At 43.5% G+C, this 25129-nt stretch overlaps 1 protein-coding gene across 1 annotated transcript in view; it reads right to left on the bottom strand.

Moving 5' to 3' along the window:
- Positions 1 to 3036: 3036 nt before the first annotated feature.
- PLAC1 (placenta enriched 1) overlaps positions 3037 to 25129 on the bottom strand; it is a 103735-nt gene continuing 81642 nt past the window's right edge. The window contains exon 2 of the mRNA XM_023198877.1: positions 3037 to 3924. Within this exon, the coding sequence (XP_023054645.1) occupies positions 3228 to 3866 (639 nt within the window). The 5' untranslated portion in view covers positions 3867 to 3924 and the 3' untranslated portion in view covers positions 3037 to 3227. The remainder of the gene's footprint in view (positions 3925 to 25129) is intronic.

Raw genomic sequence — 25129 nt, 5'->3', positions numbered from 1 at the left:
TGAGGATTAAATGAGATCATGTATAATGTGTCTGACACATAGTAACTCCTGTTATTACCATGGAGGTCTTGAGTCTTTTCCAAGGCTGATACATTATGCGACTTCAGGGCAAGTCTCTGAATATCACCCTTGCAGTTGTGAAATGCTCAACTTGCACCTCGTAGCCCAAGTCTAATGTATCTAATATTGATTGTTTGCAAAGTTGCTTGCCTGTGTTTTAGTATTAAACAATTTGTTAGCTTCTGAAGAGAGGATGGGGGGTGGGGATGTGCTAGCTCTCTTGTACACAGTCTCATATACCACTCATGCTCTAGCCTCATCACTCACCACCATCACCACCCTGCTACACTACCTCCATTGTATTGGACCAGACCAGTGGCACGTTCTCTGATGACCTCAGCCCAAGGCCTCACGTCTATGCACAGGCACATTCTCTGGACTACAGTAGCCTCTATAGCCTCTATCTCTGTAGGCCTCTTTACCTGTCTGCCTTACCCCAATTACACTGTGTCAGTCTTGTTCCCCACTGCATCCCCAGCATCTAACATAGTGCTTGGTGCATAAGACGGGCTCAATAAACATTTGTTGCATGAATACACTGTTTTCAGGGATTATTACTTAGTTTTCCTCAAGAAGAGGCAGGGGATTTTTAAATTTAACCGCTGTGTTTCTTCAACTACCATGACCGAATTTCTAAATCTACGCCCTGCTGAAGCACTTTGCCTATATTAAATGTGCAAATATTGTGTCAACGTTGTGTAATTTTAATTAATTTATCTTCGAGACAGGGTTTCTGTCATCCAGGCTGGAATGCAATGGCACGATCACAGCTCACTGCAGCCTTGACCTCCCAAGCTTAAGTGATCCTCCTGCCTCAGCCTCCCGAGTAGCTGGGACTACAGGCACATATCACCATACCTGGCTAATTTTTAAAATTTTTTTGTAGAGATGAGGTCTCTCTATGTTCCTCAGGCTGGGCTCAAACTCCTTGGCTCAAGCAATCCTCCTGCCTTGGCTTCACAATATGTTGGGATTACAGGTGTGAACCACTGTGCCTGGCCAAATTAATTTATTTTTAATGACAAATAAAAATTATATATATATATATATGGTGTACAGTATGATGTTTTGAAATAGTCTGCTTCTTAATAGGTATGTGGCCTCGGGCAAGTATCTTAATCACTCTGTGCTTCAGTTTCCTTATTTATAAAATAGATATGAGAAGAGTATTTCTCTCACAGGTTGTAGTGAAAATTAAATGAGATGCTTTTACTATCTGGAATGTGTTTTCTCCAGATCGTCCCAGGACTGGCTCCTTCTTCACATTCAGGACTCAGTTGAAATGACAAGTCCTCAGAGGCCTTCCCTAAATACGCTGGTCCCTTCTCCAGTTTATCTCATATCACTTTATTTTAGGTTCTCCATAGCATTTGTTGCAGTCTGAATATTTATTTATTTATTTTCTGTGTGACCTCAATTTTTCTGAGTCCCTTTCTACTCACTGCCATATCCTCTGTGCCTAGGACAGTGCCTAGCAAGTAGTAGCACTCAATAATAAATTTCTTTCTTTCTTTTTTTTTTGAGATGGAGTCTCACTGTGTCACCCAGGCTGAAGTGCAGTGGCACGATCTTGGCTCACTGCAGCCTCCACCTCCCAGGTGCAAGTGATTCTTCTGCCTCAGCAGGCGCTCCAGGCGCCCACCACCACACCTAGCTAATTTTTGTATTTTTAGTAGAGATGGGGTTTCACCATATTGGCCAAGTTGGTCTCGAACTCCTGACCTCAGGTGATCCGCCCACCTTGGCCTCCCAAAGTGTTGGGATTACAGCAGGCGTGAGCCACCGTGCCTGGACTTTTTTTTTTTTTTTTGAGACGGAGTTTTGTTCTGCTGCCCAGGCTGGAGTGCAATGGCATGATCTTGTCTCAATGCGGCCTCCGCCTCCCAGATTCAAGCAATTCTCCTGCCTCAGCCTCCCAAGTAGCTGGGATTACAGGCGCCTGCCACCTCTCCCAGCTAATTTTCATATTTTTAGTAGAGATGGGGTTTCACCATGTTAGCCAGGCTCGTCGTGAACTCCTGACCTCAGGTGATCCACCTGTCTCGATCTCCCAGAATGCTGGGATTACAGGCATGAGCTACCACTCCTGGCCTCAATAATAAATTTCTGTTGAACAATTCACTTACTCTTACTCCTCCCTTTCTCTCTTCCTCCTCCCCTTTCTCTCTTACCCCTTTGAGAAAGCTAATAGCCAAACTTGAGCAAAAATTTTCTGATCATAGATGTTGGGGGAGAAAAACTCCTTTCAAAGCACTATCAGCTGGGCGCGGTGGCTCACGCCTGTAATCCCAGCACTTTGGGAGGCTGAGGCGGGCGGATCACAAGGTCAGGAGATAGAGACCATCCTGGCTAACACAGTGAAACCCCGTCTCTATAAAAAAAAGATACAAAAAATTAGCCGGGCGAGGTGGCGGACGCCTGTAGTCCCAGCTACTCGGGATGCTGAGGCAGGAGAATGGCGTGAACCTGAGAGGCAGAGCTTGCAGTGAGTTGAGATCCGGCCATTGCACTCCAGTCTGGGTGACGAGCAAGACTCCGTCTCAAAAAAACAAAAACAAAAACAAAAACAAAGCACTATCAGTCTGTGGCTAAAGCATAAGCTCTGGCTCTTGGCATCAGGAATTTACCATCCAGCTGGTGGGTAGTGACATGAGTGCTTCTTAGAACCATTGATAGTTTATAATTCACCAGTGCAACCTATGTTTTTTATGGATAAAAAGTGACACAGTTGTAGATTGAACTAAGAAACGATGTGGCTGAGTACTAAGTTAGTGGTGCAGAGTGTAAGGGAAATGGGGATATAGACAGAGGGTCAATTGCGGAAGGCTTTCTTAGAGGAACGTGATGGAGAGGGAAGTCATCCTGGAGAGAAGGGACCACGCACCAATGTTTGCAAACCACTTAGAACAATGCCTGGCCCATACTAAAAATGAGATATATGTTTATTAAATAAAAATGCCCAACATATTTTTATGCGATCAGAATTTTATTTTTGTTTACACATGAATATAAAAATATAGAAAAAGGCTTAATTCATGAAGTTGCTATAGGTTGCTCTTTCTCAAAAGTGCTCACATGAGGGCCACAAGAGCACTTATTTGTCAGATATTTGTACACTATATACTAATTCTAGAAATAGCATCTTCAGGAGACCCCAAACCTGAGGATCACATGGACCCAATCATATCATCTGCGTGAAGAGACCAATCCTCAGAAATATCGAGAAAGTGAGATGGCTGCAGAGGTTGGGCCTCCTGAGCCCCTGCTTGGTGACAAGGGACCTGGGTATGCTCTTCTTCATTGAAGACACAAGGTGGACAGTCGCAGTTGGGCCTTTGGCTGGACTGTGACAAGCTGAACACCTCGTAGCATTTCTCATCCTTCTGGGCTATGGCCCTGCTCTGGCTGGCTACTCTCATGGAGCAGGGCTTGGTGAGCCATGGGGACTTTAGGGGTGCAGCACATGACACTGGGATCACAAACTTAGATGGCGTGCCCTTAGAAGAGTAGTGTATTTCAGTGCTGTAGATAACCATGTCCTGAGAGACAGCTTTGACCCTGATGCCACATTCAGTAACACGGTAGGTGAACTGGTAGGCGTGTGGCTCAACATGGTTTGGGGGACAACCCAGGCCCAAGTGTAGCTCATGAAAGTGTACACACACATCGTTGTTTAGCATGAAGGGGTGCACTGTGACCATGAACCAGTCTATGGAGCACAGCACAGTCATTGGACTTTGCCCTGAACAGGCTGAAAACGCAGAGGTGAGGAGGATCATCACTCCTATGAGCTTAAAAACTTTCATCCCTGCAGCCAATCAGATAATGAACCACAGGAAACAGGAAGCCGTCCAGTGAGGATTTCTAGAGCACACAAAAACACAAGAGGCAAGTCATCTTATTTTCTATTGAAAGTTCAAACGTGATATATTTTTTAAGCAAAAGGCTGTTCCTAAAGCATTAAGAAGAGGAAAACACTCATTCAAGAGAGAACTGAACTTTAATTTATTGTTGGAACTCACGTGTTTATGGACGATTACAATGGCTTTTTAAAGTGACTTTCCTGTGCTGTTCTAGTATAAAACACATATCCCTAATATGTAGAACAACAGTTTACACTGATCAGGACTGGCATCCTTTTGTGTTAACGTCAAGACTAACCCAAAACAGAACAGTTTTTGTGTCAAACACTGAATAAAGAGATAGGAGATAGAGTTTAATTCAAGATGGCAACACTTACCTCTTTAGGGGCCTCAATGTCCTCTCATAGACCATACTAATGAACCCTTCCCTATTGCTTTTTTGTTGTTGTTACAACAAATTTGATCAAATAAAAACCTATGAAGGAATTGTGGTTTATTCTTAACAACCAAATATTGAAATTTTGCCGAGTGGCTTACTTAAAAGGATCATACGAATGCTTCATAAACTGGCAGTGGCATCATAAGTCATTATGACCAATAGAGTCCCTGATAAATTCTTTGGGACACCTTGTAAAATACTGAAATTGCGGAAACATAAAAACATGCTGGTTTTGAATTTTACATTTTTCAATGCATATTACACATGCAAACTACTGTAAACATCTTATATTAAAGAAAGGGACCAGGTTGTGGTGACTTATGCCTGTAATCCCTGCACTCTAGGAAGCCGGGGTGGGAGGACTGCTTGAGCCCAGGAGTTCAAGAGCAGCCCAGGCAACATAGTGAGAGCCTGTCTCTATAAAACAGTACAAAAAACTAACCGAGCGTGGTGGTACACGCCTGTAGTCTGAGCTACTCGGGAGGCTGAGGTGGGAGGATTGCCTGAGCCTGGGAGGTTGAGGCTATAGTGAGCCAAGACTGTGCCACTGCACTCCAGCCTGGGCAACAGAGACAGACTCTGTCTCAAAAAAAAAAAAAAAAAAAAGGAAGAAAGGAAAGAAAGATAGAGAGGGAGGAAGGGAGAGAAGGAGGATTGAGTTTGTACTTTACACATTAATTGACAAGATATCTCCTTAAATCTTTGCTTTACAGTCTTTTATTTTCTCTAGCTTTTCATGTTTTCTTTTTCAATAGAAAGCTCTGTGGCCACTTCCTAGTCCCATTGCTTCTAGCTCTCAAAGAGTGGCAGGCAGACCAGTGAGGAGAAAAAGCAGTGCTAGGAATAAGTATCTAAAACATGCTGTCAGAAGGAGGTAACAGATGAAGAAAGAAGAAAGCAAGAGCAACATCATCCAATGTTTTCCAACTCAACTTTCATTTTACAAGTGAAAATGACATAAATCACATAGTAAAGCGCCTAAAGTTTGGAAGGAAATGTATATGCATATAGGGATTCACTTTCGTTCCCTGCTAAGTAACCCCTGCACAAATTCATTCTTTGACTCATGTTTGTTGAATGCCTACTATGTGCATAGCAATGGGCCAAAAAATATCCCAAGACATTTCTCTCCTTTTTCCCCAGTTGCAAAAATGCAGCTCTTTCTCTTCCCTTGATAGTGATGAATTTGCTGCATTGTTTAATGGAAACCATGGCACAGGAGCCCACTAGAAAAACGCACTGGCCTGGATGAAATGTTTTGTTTCTGATTGGCACAGATTGGTCTCACTGTCTTTCACTCTGCCATTAATGATTCCTTATTCTCTCAGGGGTGTTGAGGGTGTAAAAGAGAAGCCCCACAGGTCTGCCAGGCTCCTTCCTTTCCTCTTTGTTCCTTCTGAAATGTCTCTCCTGGGACAACTTTTTTGGGGTTTGTTTTTCACAAAGCAAAAGTAGAAGCAGCAGCAAGAAACAAACAAAAACCTACCCCCTTTCTCTCCCCTGCACCAAAAAACCCCAAAACAAACAAAAAGGAAACAACAGTAACAACACAAATAAGTAAATTCTGATGTGAGCTGGTCCTAGATGACTCAACAGTTAAGTAAAGAAACCACCTGCTCTGGAATACTGCATAACATTTGCTGAGGTGTCTTTTGGAAGCTGAGATAATCACCCCATCACTACCGCACTACTGTCTTGGTCTATAGAAGACCACCTTGTCCTAAATGTGCTTTAGGTAGGTTTTCTTTCCCTTCCTGCGTCTCTCTTTTTGTCTCTCTCTCCTTCGTTCCTTCTTTCTTTAACATCATCCCACAACCTGGGCCTAATTGCCCTGAATGAAAACCTCCTCCTTAAGTAGTTCTGGACTAGGCCAAGGAAACAACTATTTTTGTTCAAACCCCAAAATTAACACCCAAGTTTAAGGCTACTCTTTTCCAGAGAGCTAAGCCATCCATTTCCTCCTCCTCCCTCAAGCATCTTTCCTGTACTCCTTCTCCTCCCTCCCCAAAGATAATCCAAATATAATTATAAAATGTCTAGAATTTCTGAGAAATGAGACTGTTGTCCCTCAAGCAATCATTTTAGACTACCTCACCTCCCACCCCCACACATTCACTTCTTGTATTATGTTGCACTGAGTCAGTCTCAAAGGAAGGGGCTCAATAACGTCATTGAGTTTAGGGGTTCATTTAGTACAAGTCTCCAAATGTGAACACGGCAGAATCCGTTTCCTCTGATTTTCGTAAAGCCAAGAACAGCTCACCATGTGAGAGGAGAAATAAATGAAGATGACTAGGCGTGTGACAGCATACCCTTGAGCTCAGATAAAGCTTAAAGAGGAGGTCACTGAGACCCAGGTTTAAGGTTGCTCATCTCTAAGGGGAGAGAAAGGAGATTAGGGTGAAAGCAGAATGTACTTTCTAATGAGCTTGCAAATGAGCTAGAAAAGCTCATTGGCTAGTTAGAAAGCTAGCTCATTGGCACACTTTGGGATTTACTCCTTGCTGAGAACAGATCCTCAAAGCGGGGCAGCCTCCCTTCTCCTGCTACCTGCAATTCCTAGGGAAGGGTAGAGTTGTGTGTGTGTGTATGTGTGTGTGTGTGTGTATGTGTGTGTGTGTGTGTGTGTTGGGGGATGGTTATTATTATTATTGTTTTTTGAGATGGAGTCTCGCTCTGTGGTCCAGGCTGGAGTGCAGTGGCACGACCTCAGCTCACTGCAACCTCTGCCTCCCGGGTTCAAACGATTCTCCTGCCTCAGTCTCTCGAGTAGCTGGGACTACAGGCACCCACCACCACACCCTGCTAATTTTCGTATTTTTGGTAGAGACGGGGTTTCACCATGTTGGCCAGGCTGGTCTCGAACTCCTGACCTCAGGTGACCCGCCTGCCTTGGCCTCCCAAAGTGCTGGGATTACAGGCGTGAGCCACCATGCCTGGCTTGGGGATGGCTATAAGTCATTCACAATACAGTGTGAATTCATCAGCTGACTTTTCTAACACCTTGTGAGATGTGCTGGAAGAATGGGATCCCGAACAAAGGAGGGAGAAAGTGGGCTCTAGTTATTGTGGGCAGAGGGAAAAGAAGGCTGAGGGGCTAGAGATGGGAAGGAGATGCCAGAAGAGAGGGCTGTGTGGGGGTGCCCAACTGAAGGTATTTTTAGCCATCATGCAGGCCATGCACAGTATCCCAGGAGCTGTGGGCAGAATTCTATTTAAAGTCTTTAGAACTCTTTAGAGCTGATGTGGAGTTGGGGACTGGGGAAGAAATAAATGCAAAGAAGGGTCCACTCATTTTGGGACTACTGTCCAGCTTCTTGGGGAGTCCTCTGGGCTGAGAAAAAAAAGCAGTCTCAGGGTCTGTATTACTGTAGCCCCATTTTAACTCGATTGCAAATTAGTCCTGCAACATGCCTGAAGCAATGAGCTTAGATGCATTTGTATAGCCAAGTAGGGCTCAGCTGTTGGTACACAGTGTCCTGAACTGAGCTATAGAGAGGTCAGGCAAACCCAGAGCTTCTAATAACACCTGGATGCAAAATGTTTGCTTTCCTTGAAGCCACAGAATACAAGTAGCTTTCTGTTTTTTTGTAAATGGAGTTTATGCATATACATTTCCCACTGGCTCCTTTAACAGAGTTTTCCTCTTTCCCCTTTTTTCAAGAACTCCCTAATAAGCCTTAATAAATTCTCTACATTAAAAAATCATAAAACGTTTCATTTTGGGAATATAAACTGTATTTCCTTTCTTCCCCCGTAAACACATATGCTCTTTTAATTAAGTTCAGAAAAATGCCAGTGTTTATGTTTAAGAGCTATCTATGTCAGTCACCGACAGTGATACAATCTGATTAGCAAAGCCAGACTGAGATCTCATAGTACTTGTGAAACCAAGACAGCCCTTTTCTTCTTATAGACAGGAAGAGAGTGGATTGGCCCAAACAAAAAAAGGAAAGAGGAAGAAGAGCTACCACTTAACTCCCCATCGTTAAAATTCTTTATGCTGAAAATGCTGCTTATAAAGTTAAGCAGTTGTGCTGTTTTTAAATTGACAAATAAAAATTGTATATATTTATGGGATACAGTGTTCTTTGTATACATGTAACAATGATCTATGTATACATTGTGGAATGATTATTTTAGATCAAGCTGGTTAACACGTCCATTGACTTACTTTAAGAAGTAGAGAGTGGAGTGGAAGGGGTAAGGGGAGATACTGGTCAAAAAGTAAAAAGTTGCAGTTAGGAGGAATAAGTTCTAGTGATCTATTGCACAGCATGGTGACTTCAGCTAATAATATTGTACTGTATATTTCAAAATCGCTAAGAGGGTAGATTTTAAATGTTCTTACCATGGGCTCTATTTTTTAATGTTTTATAATAAAGAGATTGAATATTGGTCTAAGCACAGAGCATTTTTAATCTCAGGACCCCAAAAAAATCCTTTTAAAAAGAGACAAAAGCTGAAGTCCAAATTAGTTTTGTGATGTTAGAGAGTGAATTGAGAAGTGTAAGAGAAATCGCTTTGAAAGCAGACAGGATTTTTGGTCTCCCCATCTCCTCTGCTGTCGTTAGAGACACGTATGAACTCTTTGCATGAAGAATGGGAAAGGGAATTAGCTAAACATTTCCACATCTGGTTTTGGAACGGTTTGGAAAAAGAATTCACTCCATAGGCTCCTGGAAGCTTTTTGTGTCGACAGTTATTTATTTTTAAAATTCAGTATACTCGTGACAGCATAGTTATCATTTGTATATTGTTTTCCCAGAAACTTGTTGTCAAAACAAAAGGAAACAGCAGGGAAAAGGAAACTCCAAAGCAGCATGCAATTATTTCAGGGAAATGTAACTGTCAGGGCTTTGATTTGCAGCAAAGTTTGTTCACTCTCTTGCAGCTGATTTAAAGAAAAATGAATCTGAGTCAGAATAAAGATTCTTTTACAAGACAAGAATGGAAAAAAAGGAATCCTAACACTTTGTGGGCGCTTTTTAAACATTCAAGCAGTCAAATTCTGACTGTGCCCTGCAAACTATCTCAAGGTTTGAGTGCCTTTTAAAATGGAGGTTCTTTTTAAAGCCCAGTTTTAAGGAATTAGTTGGTTCACTGCTCTCAAAGAAAGTGACAATTGTGATTAATACTAATGATGTTGAAAGTACATTAAAGTGAGTTAGAAAATTAAATAACTGCTTTTGTAGAATTTACATTAATTTTAAAGACGCTGAGACTGGTTCAGTTTTCCAACCTCATGAAGCACAGTGTTAAAGTAACCGCACATTATTCATCATTTTGTGTGGAAGAAGAATTATGAACTGCTAATGCTTAACAATGTCCATTTTCTCGGCAGAGAAAAACACCTTGACTGAACCCTAAAAAGGCTTCATTAAAATTAAACTAAAAAGCAGTCATTAAAAATTTATTTCTGATTCTAAAAGTAACTGCAGAAAAATTGGGTGCTGTCGAAAAGAAAAAAGAAGGAAACACCCTTCTCAACCCCCAAATAACCATTGTTAAAATGTTTTATGTATTTCTAATTTGGGGGGAAAGTATATGTCCACATATATGATTCGAAGTTATCTCAGGGGAAAAAAGTCAAGGCTTTTTGAAAGCTGTTTTTAATTTTTGACATTGAATTTTAAAGCAATCAAAGCATTATTTTTGTTTGGGCCATCTGGTTTTGTTCTTATAATCTGTTAAGCTATCAAGCATAGTTTAAATGTCATGGTTCATCTCATACACAAATAAAGGTTGCGAAATAAATAAGAATCCAAGCTCCTTGTAAGAGAGAAATTTCCGCTGGGTCGCAAATTTGGTTACTAAAAGGTGAGTAGTCTAATGTGAAATCAAACTATAATAAGGCTACACAACAAGGGTAAACCATGCCCTGACTGAACATAAATATTCCTAAATAAATACAGAAAGCCATACTTTAGAGGAAATTGCAAAGATCAGGTCATGGGAACTCCTCCCCTTTTGTGCAGAGAAGCTGAGTTGGTTGAATTTTAAACTTGAACAAAGAGATGTATTTCATAATTTCCATGAAGTGTGAGGGACATCCCAAATGTATGCTCCTAATTCAGTTTATGTTTTAACAATTTATTTGAGTTTGATTTTTTTTCAGCAAACTACACCCTTTGCCACAAAGCCCCAGAGTCCCTTCTCATTTTAAAAGACAAGGTAGGTTTGTGTCTGTGCAGACCTCTCAACTCCACGGCAGCCACGGCCACATTTTTAACCCATTAGTAGTCTCTGGGAGTCTGCCAAAACCAGATAAAGGCCCATTTGCCTGAGGTGATCTGAAATCATCAGAAGGCAGAGGATTGAATCAGATGTTCCTTCAAGGGCTTCACCACCTCTTTGATACACCTGTGTCAATAAATGAGGGCTCTAGATGGCTTCCAAAAATGGTCAGGCACATTCCCGTCTCCCTTTCAAAACTGGGATTTTTGAGTACAGGTTTTCTTAAAGTGAGGTGCACGCATATGGCCCCTTAGGTGTGGCCTAAGTCCAAAATAAACCACAGTTGACTTTATAGGCTACTTGGCTGATTTTTCACTGACTTGACCAGAATGCATCTTTCCAAAACCCAAAGCTACCTTGTGTATGCCCCACCCAGAATGTGGTCACTTGGTGCATGTGTGTAATGCCCTGACTGAGGCCATTCACCATCGTTTGGCTCCTGAGAGGTAGAAAAGGTTTTAGAAAAGGTTCTTTTGATAGGAAGGCTGTTGGTCATTGTTAGCGAGCCTACAATTTGGGAGGCATGCGTGCATATCAGAGTAGGTAAAGATGCATTGCTCTGTGATGAGGACATTGTAGGAAGAGAAATTTTCTCTCTCTCTCTCTGTCTCACACACACACACACAGTGATGGACAGACAGACAGACACACACATACTGAGGAGAAGAAAATCCCCAAGTCTGTTTCTTACTATTGCCCTGATCCCTACTATTTCTCCCCATTCCTTAGTTATTGTACCGTAAATTCCTTTAAAAATGGAGTCTTGGTCTACTATAGTATCTGGTACACAGTAAGTACTCAGTAAATATTTTTAATAAAAGAAGGAAGAAATTAATGAATGACCACCAGAAATCACCACTTGCCCCTGTGCCTCCTTGTCCAGCCCCTAAGGGCCTGAATCTGGTTATTGGCTAACCCCTTCCCCCACTCCTTCTCCAGTCTCCCAGTTGAAGGCCTGGGGTAGCAGTAGAGTCTTGCTATAATAGTTAGAGAGTACAGAGTCCTAACAAGGGTCCTGGCCTGTCCACTTGCACACCTGCTTACCTTCTAGGCTCACTGATGCCAAGGGCTCTATGTCTGTCCCACCCAGCGGTACCCAATGTCCTGTCAATTAGCTCTTAGTCAGTGACCCCAAGTGGAGCCAGCACTTTGTACCCCTTTTCCTCCATCCCTGTGATAAGTCATCTTCTGGAAAGAAGACAAAGTGGAACTCTCCCCTAGTCTGGCCTTTACATGGGAGGAAAGAAGAAATTATCAAGCCGTATCTAGACCAAGTTCAGGCAATTGAGAGACAGCATAATCAGAAGCGGAAGCGTCAGGTCCACAAGGTACTGAAGAATGGTGGGGTGCCTTGAAGGGGCTTGGTAGAGCCCCCAGGTTTACCCAGGCAAATGGAATTAGCCCCTGAGGTTGTCCAAGGATTCCCTTAGCTAGAAAAACGAACCTAAACCACAGGCTGGATATCTGTTCCTCCTGAGAGCAGACCTACACATCCACTCCCAGTTCCATGCACAGACACAGAAATCAGAAAACGCTAGAGGTTCCGGGGAAAATCAGAGGCAAGATGGGTGAATTCTCCCCTACACCAACTTGACCCTTGGCTCCGTCTGGGCTGGGCTTTTCACTCTGCCAACTCGACTAAAAGAGAGATCCAGGACAACTTCAGGTCTGTTTGAGTGTCCCTAAGCCTGAATGTTCCCAAAAGTGCTTTGCAGTTGACCCCATCTCCACATATGATAAGAGTATTGTACTAGTAAATATCACTATACACTTCTCTGATCTGGACTTTTTATATAACAAAGATTTGACTTTGGGTGTCATGGCTCCTTATCCTAGCAATATTAAAAATAATAATAATATTTTAATTAGCTGAATATGGTGGTGTGCATCTGTAGTCCCAGCTACTTGGGAGGCTGAGGCAAGAGGATTGCTTGAGCCCAGGGTGAGACCCTGTCTCAAAAAAAAAAAAGAGGCCAGGGCGGTGGCTTATGCCTGTAATCCCAGCACTTTGGGAGGCAGAGGCGGGCGGATCACGAGGTCAGGAGATCAAGACCATCCTGGCTAACACAGTGAAACCCCGTCTCTACTAAAAATACAAAAAATTAGTCGGGCGTGGTGGCGGGCACCTGTAGTCCCAGCTACTTGGGAGTATGAGGCAGGAGAACAGCATGAACCCAGGAGGCGGAGCTTGCAGTGAGCCGAGATTGTGCCACTGCACTCCAGCCTGGGTGACAGAGCGAGACTCTGTCTCAAAAAAAAAAAAAAAGAGCAAGAACAGGGTATTGGGCGTGGCGCAGTGGCTCACGCCTGTAATCCCAGCACTTTGGGAGGCCGAGGTGGGTGGATAACGAGGTCAGGAGATTGAGACCATCCTGGCTAACACGGTGAAACCCCGTCTCTACTAAAAATACAAAAAATTAGCCAGGCATGGTGGCACTTGCCTGTAGTCCCAGCTACTTGGGAGGCCAAGGCAGAAGAATCGCTTGAACCCAGGAGGTGGAGGTTGCAGTGAGCTGAGACGGCGCCGAGACAGTGAGTCAAGACAGTGAGCAAGACTCCGTCTCAAAAGAAAAAAAGAAGAACAGGGTGTTGGTTTGGTGCCTTTTTCCTGCAATTAATTACTTGGTTAAAAAAAAGCAATTGGTTAAACTTGTGTTCATCATTTGCATATTATAATATATAATATTTTAAAATACACTATATATAATGTTAAAAATAAATATAAAAGTCTCATCTATTATATCTAATAATAAATAAATATATATTATATTAATATAATTATTAACAACAAAAAGGAAGTTTCCCCCCACTGGTAATCTATCTTCCCTTAACAAAGAATGAAGGACTTTCTTTCTGAAATTTTTCTCTAGGACTAACACTTGAACTTACATCACTGGACTACAAATGTTTAGGAATACCTATCTATGTATTCTATATCTATATATCTAATATTCTTTTTATTTTATTTTATTTTATTTTATTTTATTTTGAGACAGAGTCTCACTCTGTTGCCCAGGCTGGAGTGCAGTGGCCGGATCTCAGCTCACTGCAAGCTCCGCCTTGCAGGTTCACGCCATTCTTCTGCCTTGGCCTCCCGAGTAGCTGGGACTACAGGCGCCCGCCACCATGCCCAGCTAATTTTTTGCATTTTTAGTAGAGACAGAGTTTCACCGTGGTCTTGATCTCCTGACCTCGTGATCCGCCCACCTCGCCCCCCCAAAGTGCTGGGATTACAGGCGTGAGCCACAGCGCCCAGCCATCTAATATTCTATATATAGATATACATATTCTCGATATATCTGTATCTATTCTATATCTATATAATCTATATAGTTTATATAGCTAATTATATATACATATATGTATAAAATTGTGGGCCGGGCGCGGTGGCCTGTAATCCCAGCATTTTGAGAGGCCGAGACAGGCGGATCACGAGGTCAAGAGATCGAGACCATCCTGGCTAACACGGTGAAACCCTGTCTCTACTAAAAAATACAAAAAACTAGCCGGGCGAGGTGGCGGGCGCCTGTAGTCCCAGCTACTTGGGAGGCTGAGGGCAGGAGAACGGCGTAAACCCAGGAGGCGGAGCTTGCAGTGAGCTGAGATCCGGCCACTGCACTCTAGCCTGGGTGACAGAGCGAGACTCCGTCTCAAAAAAAAAAAAAAAAAATCGTGTCCTCCTGGCTGGGTGTAGTGGCTCACACCTGTAATCCCAGCATTTTGGGAAGCCGAGGTGGGTGGATCACAAGGTCAGGAGTTCGAGACCAGCTTGGCCTATATGGTGAAACCCCGTCTCTACTAAAAATACAAAAATTAGCCAGACGTGGTGGCACGTGCCTGTAGTCCCAGCTACTCAGAAGGCTGAGGCAGAAGAATTGCTTGTACCCAGGAGGCAGAGGTTGCAGTATGACAAGATCGTGCCACTGCACTCCAGCCTGGCCGACAGAGTGAGACTCTGTCTCAAAAAAAAAAAAAAAAAAAGTGTCCTCCCAAAAAGATATTGAAGTCTGAACCCCTGGTACATCAGAATGTGACTTTATTTGGAAATATGCTCTTTACAGAGGTAATCAAGATAAAATGAAATCATTATGGTGGGCTCCAATCCAATATGACTTATGTCTTTACAAAAGGGGAAAATGTGGACACAGAGACAGACACACACAGAGGTAAGACAATGTGAGACATGTAGGAAGAAGGCGGCCACGTGCATCACTCCAGTGATGCGCCTACAACCCCAGGAACGTCAAGGATTGTCGGCAAATACCAGAACTAGAAGAGGCTTCTCTAGAGCCGTCACGCAATATGGCCCCGCCAACACCTTGATTTTGAACTTCCGGCCCCCAGAGCTGTGAGACAACACATTTTTTGTTGTTTTAAGTCACCCAGTTTATGTACAGCAGCCCTAGCAAACTAACAATTATATCTTCCTAACAAATGGAACAGACACACGTGCTTCCTTTCTGAGATAGGAGCCTGCAATTATTAATGTTCTGACTCCGTGTTTTGTTACAATTTTAAATTCCGTTTAGAATTAGAAATATGATGAGGCAACAAGGAATAGAAACAAAAACTTAGAAAGAAAGGGGCCAGTTAAAAGTGGTGTTGGTGCTGATATTTGATGCCTACAGGAGAAACTGAACTAGAATTGCACTGTAATATCAGGGAGACGTTCCCAATATAAAAGTTGTCCAAAAATGGATGGGGAAACCTGGAGTGAAACTAAGATCTCTTTGTTCCCTGTAGGCATTCAGTTAGAGGCTGGCTGGCCACTTATTGGGGTGACTGGAGAGGGAGATCCTGTCCTATATCAGAGGCTAGAGTAGATGGTGTTTGGCCGGATGTGGTGGCTCACGCCTGTAATCTCAGCACTTTGAGAGGCCAAGGTGGGCAGATCATCTGAGGTCAGGAGCTCAAGACCAGCCTGGCCAACATGGTGAAGCTCCGTCTCCACTAAAAATACAAAAATTAACTGGGTATGGTGGCGCATGTCTGTAGTCCCAGCTACTCGGAAGGCTGAGGCGGGAGAATTATTTGAACCGGAGAGGGGCAGAGGTTGCAGTGAGCTGAGATTGCGCCACTGCACTCCAGCCTGGGCAACCCAGAGAGAAAGAGACTTCACCAAAAAAAAAAAAAAAAAGATGGTCTTTAAGGTTCTTTCACAGAATGCCTCATGTGTGCATGCGTGTGTGTGTGTGTGTGTGTGTGTGTGTGTAGTGGAGCGATAGATTAGCACATGTATTATGAACGCATGCATGCATGGGAACCCACACACATACATACATCATGCACACATGGAGAGGTTATTTATGTAGGTCTTCTCTTGAAAGTCTTACAATGTCATCAATGCCCGCAGCCTCCAATCCTGACATACAGAAGATTATATACCACTTTCTAACAGGGACTTGACCTCTCAGCCAGGTTTTTGTTGTGACTGGATGTGACTGTGTATTGGTGGCAATTACAAGGGGAAGGTGGAAGGGGAGAAGGGAGGGCAGGTCATGATATAGAGGAAAATACTCAGAATGATTCTAAGTATTAGCCATTGAGAAAAAGAAAACCTTAGAATGGAGCTTACTGCCCAGCCCTGAAGCCTGTGGGTGGGGCAGTGGAAAGGGTCTTTCTTCTTTCTTTTTGTTTGTTTGTTTGGGGTGTGTGTGTGTGTGTGTGTGTGTGTGTGTGTGTGTGTGTGTGTGTTTTGAGACAGGGGCTTGCTCTTTGCCCAGGCTGGAGTGTAGTCGTGTAATCGTAGTTTACTGCAGCCTCATCTCCTGGGCACAGGTGATCCTCATGCTTCAGCCTCCTGAGTAGCTGGGATCACAAGCACGTGTAACCACGCCTGGCTACTTTTTTTTTGAGGAAATGGTCTTTCTAAGCAGCATGGTCTGTGAAAGCCTGAACTGGGGATTCATGTGATGCCTGTCTTTAGGGGACTTACAGGAGAGCTGATCAAGAGAGATAACAGGAGGGAGTTATCTACTGGGGTGGTCTGGGGAAATCTCTAGACAAAAGATATCCAAATTAAAGTGAAATTTCTTGCACCGAATTAAAAAGGTTGGGGCTCTGATCCTTGAAACTGCAGTCTATGGAGGCCCTATCACAGTTATAGGGAAAATGTTCAAAAGTAGAAATACTTTCTATTTCACCTAGAAAGCAGTAGTAGTGATGACTTTAAAAATATTTATTTATGCTTCTTTGCAATGTCTTAAGTGATTACAGAAACCAGGGGGTCTAAAATGCTTGTTTAAACATGTATGGGTTACATATGGCAACAAATCTCAAAATACGGCACTTTTGCTTTAATTTGGATATCTTTTGTCTAGAGATTCCCCAGTCCCACCCCAATAGAGTGCACTCCCTCGTTTTATCCCTCTTGATCCTTGCAGCTCTTCTGTAAGGGCCACAAAGACAGGCATCGCATGTTAAAACTGTGGTAACGGGGGTCCCAGAAGGGCAGAGAGCCTTGGCCAAGATCAAGCTTGGATAAGTCAATCGGGGCCTCAGGCCTTTCCACCAGCCTGCCTGGCTTCTCTGCCTTACAACTCAGAGAAAAATGGCCAGACATTATAATGAATTTAATCACCATGAAAGACAAGGAAAGTCCTGAGGTGGCTTGGCTTCTGGACTATGGCTCTAAAACACTTGGGTGATTCTGCTTCAGTGTCTGATGGCTGAGTTTTTAGGAGAGGGGACAGAATCAACTTTCAAACTGAGAAACCAAAGCATAGAGGGGCTCTGGGAGCAATTTCCCATGCATGACTCGGGGAAGCTGAGAGAAGCTCTAAGATGGTGGGTGGCAGTGAGAGACAGGGACAGAACTTTCTTGAAAATAACAAGAGGAAGAATGGAGTGTTCTCAGGCTTTCACACAAGACTTGTGTCACAGGCTGGAGAGGGCAGACCCAGAGAGACCCCAGCTGAGCAGGTGGTTTGTGCTTTCCCGGAGAGCTGAGGCCTCTAGAACTTAGGACAGTGAGGGCAGATGTTCGTCCCTGGGAGGACACCCACATCCAAGAAGAGCAGATAATTCCTGTATTCCAAGAGCTCTGTGCACTTCTTTATGAACCTGCCCTGCTTCTGCTTCCACCAAACATAGCTATTTCTCAGGCCAAGCCACCAGTTCTAAAATTGATCGCACTGCATTTATGCTGGGTATAAATAGACATAGATGGGCTGTTTAATTTCCTACGTGGCCACCTTCTGCCAATTGGAGCACCCTTGGGAGTAGAAGAACAGAAAGAGGTTTAAGGTAGGCAGGCCACTAGGATTTTTGAAACTTGGATATTTTGTCTTATACAAAGAGCAACAACTTTTCTATACACTCTCAAAAATAATCCTACTTTTTAAAGCTTTCTTTTTACACCTAAGTGATGAGAACAAAGACAGAAACTGAGTCCACCCACTAGACAAAACCTTTCATCATAGGCAGCTGCTTAACTGTAACAACTGAGATTCCCACAGAAGGAAGAAAGGAAGGAAAACAGGAAGGAGGGAAATGGATATTTATTGAGACACTGTGTTACTGTGTTAAGGGCTGTACGTGCAGTATCTCACTTAACCCGCATAGCAACTCTGTGTGGTATTATTATTAGCTTCCTTTTATGGAAGAAGAATTGATGATAAGAAAGGTTAGGAAATTCACTAAAGACACAAAGGTCATAAGTGGCAAAGCCAGGATGAGAAGCTTCTATAGTTCTCTGTCTAGTCTATGCCAGTGCCAAGAAAGTAAACACAGTGAAGGTGTTCACAACAGAAGACCTAAGAGTGGCAATGGTTGTTTATGGGTATCAGAGTCTAGGGTTGTGGGGAGGTGGGGAAGTTAATAGCTTTTCAAGCAGGGGAAATTGAGAAAAATAGAGGCAATAAATGGGAGACAGAAATTAAAGGGCATTTAGAGTAGATAATTCTGGACCACTGTTTCTATTTTATCACTCTCTATATTTTAGACTTCTTGACAGCACACAGCCATTCCTTATTTCAATGTAACACATTTATTCCATGGGCTGTGTGCATACCCAGAACACAATGAACCTCGAGACACACTGTATATTCAGGCCTTCTCAATCTGTTTTGACGCGGGAAATGTGTATGGCTTCTGTACAAAGCCACCAGATATGGCAACCCCAAACTAAGAAGAATGGCCTGTAGACTCACCCAATAAATCTTCCTGAATGGAAAAAGGGTACCACATATTCTCAAACTCTTGCATTTGTTATGGAAGTGGAGAATCACATATTCCTGATTCCACTCTGAGGACAGGGATTGTATGTCTTTCTGATTTCATCATGTCTTTAAAAAGAATGGGCTTCTCTTGCCAAGCCTGAATGTTTGTGACACTCCAGACTTGGATGTCAGGGCTTGGATGGGAGGGAGGCAAAGAGTACAGACAGTCGAATGACTGAGTCAGTGGGCAATGTCTCATTAGTGCCATGTTGGAAACAACCAGAGCTAGGCAGCCCTAGTTCCCTCACATAAGTTGGGTTTTTACAAACATTTTACTTTGTAAAAACTGAAAAAGGGTGAGGGGCACTTACTGAGTTTGAAGAAAGCAGCAGGGTGAAAGCACCCTTCATTTCTGATTAAATCCAGTAGCTTGGGTTGCTGAAGAAAGGAATTGAGTTTATTTCCCCCTAATAATACCATCTGGCAGTTTCTCAGACTTTTTTTTTTTTTTCTTTTTTGAGACAGAATCTCACTCTGTCACCCATGCTGGAGTACAGCAGTGGGATCTTGGCTCACTGCAAGCTCCACTTCCTGGGTTCAAGCGATTCTCCTGCCTCGGCCCCCCCGAGTAGCTGGGATTACAGGCGCCTGCCACCGCGCCTGGCTAATTTTTGTATTTTTAGTAAAGATGGGGTTTCACCATGTTGGCCAGGCTGGTCTCAAACTCCTGACCTCAAGTGATGCACCCGCCTCGGCCTCCCAAAGTGCTGGGATTACACGGGTGAGCCACCGAGCCTGGCCCAGTTTCTCAGACTCTTTATGAAGAATCCTATACTGTTTGAGCTATGAACTGGCTCATAATAAGAGCTGAACAACTGTGGCACCCACCTGTTAGAAATCAAGACTGGGGTATTAAAACCAGAAGTGCTGGCCTATTAGAAGGGCCTGACCATTCTGTGTGGAAGGCAAACCTCGCCTAAACCCAGGGATTAGCATGTTCACATTGGGACAATAACTGAAGCAGGTGCTCATTCTATGGGTTGTTCGGAATCATTTTTCTGACTGCATAGAGGTAGAAGCTGAAATAGAATAAGTTCTCAGAGGGCATGACTCCAAACAGGGAATGGGGAGGGAAGGGAGGCATTCCTTATTCTTTGCTTCCTTGGAAAATGGAAAAAGAAACTGTCACAAAATGGCAGCTGCCCTGGCTCATTGGCGGTTCTGCTAAGAAACTAGGGGACAAAGAGCTGATTAAAGAAGGTCATGTTTATCTAGGGCTATGGTAATTGGAACACACCCTCACTAGTGATCTGAGTTTAAATCCCCAGCCTCTAAATAAGCAATACTTTCAAAAGGGCCACCTTATCATTATTTATAAAATAGTCTGATTTTCAGGGAGGAGTACTTCTCTTTTAAGCCTCTGCTTTAGAGATTTTGTATGTGGGAGATTATAGGCCTCAAGGAGTATTATTTTTTTAAACTAAGTTTTAAAGTCACCATAGTGTTTGTAAATAAAATAAGATAAAATACAATAAATACCAAGTTTAAGAAGCATCAATTATTTTTAAGTACAAGGGCTTATGGTTTTGCTGTCTTCTTAAGATTCTATGAACCTAGAAGGGTGACTGAAAACTTGGTGTTAGTAGTATTCTTGTTCTGATTTCCCTATATGACACATCCTTGGAACTTCCAGATATGCCTAATTGGATATTGGGGATAAGAAGTGATTTGGGTGAGGAGAAAAGGCAAGGTTATGGAGGAGACAATGACTTAGTTCACTTATGGGACAGAAATGAGTGCAATGTATTTGGACAGACTGATAAGGACAGAAAAAAAGGTGAGAAGAAAGTCTAGGGAAAGAAGTTTGGAAACAATGAGGTCCTGGAGGGTTTCAGGCAGGATAGTCTAGTAGTTGAGTGCCTTTGATGTACCAAGAGAGATTTGGAATAAGACAGTGCTAACTTTGGGAATTACTTTTTAAGCATTGCTTTCATCATTTGTAAATGAGGATAATAATAACGATAACACTGCATAGGGTCGTTATAATTATTAAATGATACCATGAGTGTAAAACTGTTTAGTATAGCTCCTGTCATGCAAGTGCTCAATAAGTGTTATTATTAAAATTATTATTGTTGAATATAGAAATTAGACTAAACCACACATGGAAACAGAGTTCATGAGAGCTCCTAAGCTCTCTCTTTTCAAAATGTCTGGACTTTTGATGTAACGATAAGGAGAGTTTTCTTGTTTTTTTTTTTTTTTTTAAATTTTTTGTAGAGACAGGGTCTTGGTATGTTGCCCAGGCTGGACTCAAACTCCTGGCCGCAAGCGATGTTTCTACCTCAGCCTCCCAAAGCATAAGATCACAGGCGTAAGCCACTACGCCTGGCTTTTCTTTTTTTTTTTTTAAAATGCCCAGGGAATTGGAGATATACAGACCTAAGTTTGAATTGAGACTCTGTCACTTCCTAGCTGTGTGACCTTGGGTAAGTCCCTTCCCTGCCCTGGCCTCAGTTTCCTCATATAAAATACAGACAGTTATAATAACAACCTCAATGGGATTGGAGGAGTGAATGAGATCTGAAAAACTGCACGTACAGGGCCTGGCACAGAGCAAGTGTCCAATCAATGGGAGCTATAGAATAGGCTCAGGCAGACAGCCTGGCTGCAGGTCTCTTTCCGCCCCCACCTCCCTCCACCTCCTGGTTAGTCCCAACTAGAGTCCCATCAATCTGCCACTCTCCTCAGGGGTTGCTGGAAATTCCTGGCGCAGATGTCTCCTACAGAGACGAGTTTTGGATATTCCTCCATCCACCTCTGTTACCACTGAATTATGGGGAGAGAGAGAAGGAGAGAAGACCCATTGAGAGGGAGAGGAGAAAACAAACGACTTCTGTATACTGCTGCCCTGGCTAACCCAGGCCCATGCCTGAAATAGGTGTTCGGTAAATACTTGAGGAATGTATGTACAAGTGAATGAAAAAAAAAAGGGGGGGGGGGGCTGCAGGCAGGCATCCGGGCAGGGAGAGAAAGAAATCCAAGTCATGGCAAACTTTTCCTGACTATGCCTCCGTGACATCTGTCTGTACAGGGGCCTCCCCTGCCTATGGGTTCACTCAATAACTCCAATTCGCTCCTTCCTTTTGCACAGATCACATACAACACCCTACATGCTCCCTTCAAGAGATCTAGATAGAAGCTTGGGGGCTCGCCACTTTGGGTTCAGAGCACTTGAATTCCTTAGCTGTGGGCAGAAATGCTGATCTCAGGCAGCCCAGCAAGGGGTATCCAGATATAACCCCATCCATCATTCTGAGATTCCCTTCTTGTCCTGAGATCAAGCAGTAGGGTGCTAGACAACAGGACCCACCAGTCCACTTCCATTTTCCATTTAACACATGTAAGCAATATGACTACCAGGTTTTGATGTGAAGGATTTGCAAGTGACTGAAGACACCTGTGCACACAGGTGGATAAACACGAACATTGAACGTGCACGCTGACCATCCAAGGGACAGACACTGAGGATTACGCTTTTTCTGGGCAACATTTTAAAACCTTATGTGTGAGGGTTTCTCAGTGCCCTTCACAAGCTCAACTTCTGTTCCAACATTTGTTTCAAATTAGATTTCCTTCCATAAAAATACCGCTTAACGACACACATGCAGAATATGCATTTGGCTTTTCCTGGGTGTTAAATATTTTATTTGATGTGCTGATTTTGTTACTACATCACTGGAAAATTAATCCACAATGAATTGCCTGTGTGACAAGCTCTCACCACAGAAGCAACAGCGATTTGAATCTTGAATCCTGGATTCTTTATCTCTTGCTCCCTGTGAGCTCCTAGCCTCAATTTCACACCCGATCTCCTGTTACCCACAAATTCTGCAACTGACACATAAACAGGCAGAACGTCTTTCTCTCTAAATAAAAACAACAAGAAATCAGAAAAACGGGGCAAGGATTCCACCTTTCGTGATGCCACTTAAAATTTAAAAAGTATTTTAGTCCGGGCGCGGTGGCTCACGCCTATAATCCCAGCACTTTGGGAGGCCGAGGTGGGTGGATCATGAAGTCAGGAGATTGAGACCATTCTGGCTAACATGGTGAAACCCTGTCTTCACTAAAAATACAAGAGGAAAAAAAAAAAAAAAAAAAAAAGCCGGGCGTGGTGGCAGGCACCTATAGTCCCAGCTACTTGGGAGGCTGAGGCAAGAGAATCACTTGAACCCAGGAGGTGGAGGTTGCAGTGAGCTGAGATTGTGCCACTGCACTCCAGCCTGGGAGACAGAGTGAGACTCTGTCTCAAATATATATATATTTATATATATATATATTTATACATTTTTAAAGAGAACCATTAAGCCAGATCTTGCTAACACATGTAACTTCTTGATTAGTTCCACATTCACATCATCTCTGCCTTGAGTTGGTTCTGGGGTCTGACTTAGCAAGCTTTTTTAAATCTCATTCCACATGTGCTGAGAGTGAGGGATATCTGTGAGTTGCTCATTATTGTTTAAGTTAAAAAAAAAAAAAAAGTGAAGACCACAGCTGACTCCCAAAGTAGGCAACTCCAGCTCACGGGTTAATGAATGAGCCCCAGGGAGTATGTTTATGATGTTCTGAGATGGGGACTCTGAGGTGGGGGTAATTTTGGCCCAATGGCAGCTGGCTAGGCAGCTGGTAGAGAGCAGCTGCAGGAAGGGGACTATTTCTATGGGGGGTTAGAATTTAAAGTTGGACTTGTGGACAGAACTGTTCAAGTTGAGCTGCCCCTGGGTTGAATTCTCCCCCTCAGTATAGGTTACCAGCTTATGCTTTGACAGCAGATGTACAAGGAGTTGGGGGAGGGAACTAGGGGTGAAAAGAAGGACCCCTGCCTACTTCCTGAGTCACAGCATTACTGGGGAGAAGTCAGGACCCAAAGGTGCCCATTGCCATGTGCCCGCCTTCCCCTCTACATGATGTTTTGATGGAACTTAGCATTTGAGAATGTACCGCCAACAGGGCTCTCATTTAAAATGTAAAATGTCCTTTCATAACTGTTGGAAAGGAGGTCTGTATACATAGAGAGCATCTAGGATTTGCCCATTTCTGTGAAAAAAAAATTCTTCCTGACTGTAAATCCTGTGCTCTGTAAATAATGTTTGGGTCCAAGAAGACCAACAACTTGCATTTTCCTACCCCACCGCCTGCCCTGCTTTTGAAGCCCACAGCGAGGGGAGGGGGAGAGGGCATCTGGAGGGAGGAGACGGCAAATGGATCCAAACACACATATTTATTTAGTAAACAAGCTCATCATCTCCTCAATTTTAAAATTCACTGTGAGCAAATACAAGCACAGACTTCATTTGAAAAAAACAAAAATGTACAGCATTCCCCTTAAAGCGATTTGGTAATTGCAGGAAGGAGAGAGCAACATTCCACCCAGGTGCTCACTACAGCGCACCTGTGGGTTTGGAAACAAAGTCTCAGCTGTTAAACCTGAGGGGCCGTGAAGCCACCTTTGGATTAGGCTGTGAAAGGAAGAGTGGTAGGGGAAGGAGGCAGAGGGCAGCTAGGCCCCTTCTTTCCAGGGGACTCCAAGGTCATCTTGCCGCCTTCTCCCTCTCCTCCTCTTCCTTCTCCTCACTAACATTTTTTTTTCTTTTTCTTTCTTTCTTTCTTTTTTTTTTTTTTTTTTGAGATGGAGCCTCGCTCTGTCACCCAGGCTGGAGTGCAATGGCATGATCTTGGCTCACTGCAGCCTTTGCTTCCCAGGTTCAGGCGATTCTCCTGCCTCAACCTCCCAAATAGCTGGGACTACAGTGTGCACTACCACGCCCAGCTAATTTTTGTGGTTTTTTGTTTGTTTGTTTGTTTTGGTAGAGACGGGGTTTCGTCGTGTTAGCCAGGTTGGTCTCGAACTCCTGACCTCGAGTGATCTGCCCGCCTTAGCCTCCCAAAGTTCTGGGATTACAGGCATGAGCCACCGCGCCCAGCCCTCATTCACATTTAGGGAGTACTAACAACATGCCAGGCACTGCACATAGGGCTTTGTGAGCCTTGCTTCATGTAGGCTTCACAGTGTTCTGAGGTAGGGGCTGTTATTATTCCCATGTGAGAGAGGAGGAAACTGAGGCCTAGAGACTTTGAGTGACTTGCTCACGCAGGTCACATCCTAGTAAGTGACCAGGAGTCAAGGCCAAGCTGAGCTCACTCCACAGCTGGTTCTCTCCCCACAGAAGTCAGACATTTCTTTAAGGCTCCCTTTGTGGGCTGGGTGTGGTGGCTGGGGCCTGTAATGCCAGCACTTTGTGAAGCCGAGGAGGAAGGTTGGATCACTAGAGGCCACAAGTTTGAGACCAGCTTGGGCAACACAA

The sequence above is a fragment of the Piliocolobus tephrosceles genome, chromosome 12, assembly GCF_002776525.5.
Source record: "Piliocolobus tephrosceles isolate RC106 chromosome 12, ASM277652v3, whole genome shotgun sequence".
NCBI classification, from domain to species: domain Eukaryota; kingdom Metazoa; phylum Chordata; class Mammalia; order Primates; family Cercopithecidae; genus Piliocolobus; species Piliocolobus tephrosceles.
This window is presented reverse-complemented; position numbering and strand designations above follow the sequence as displayed.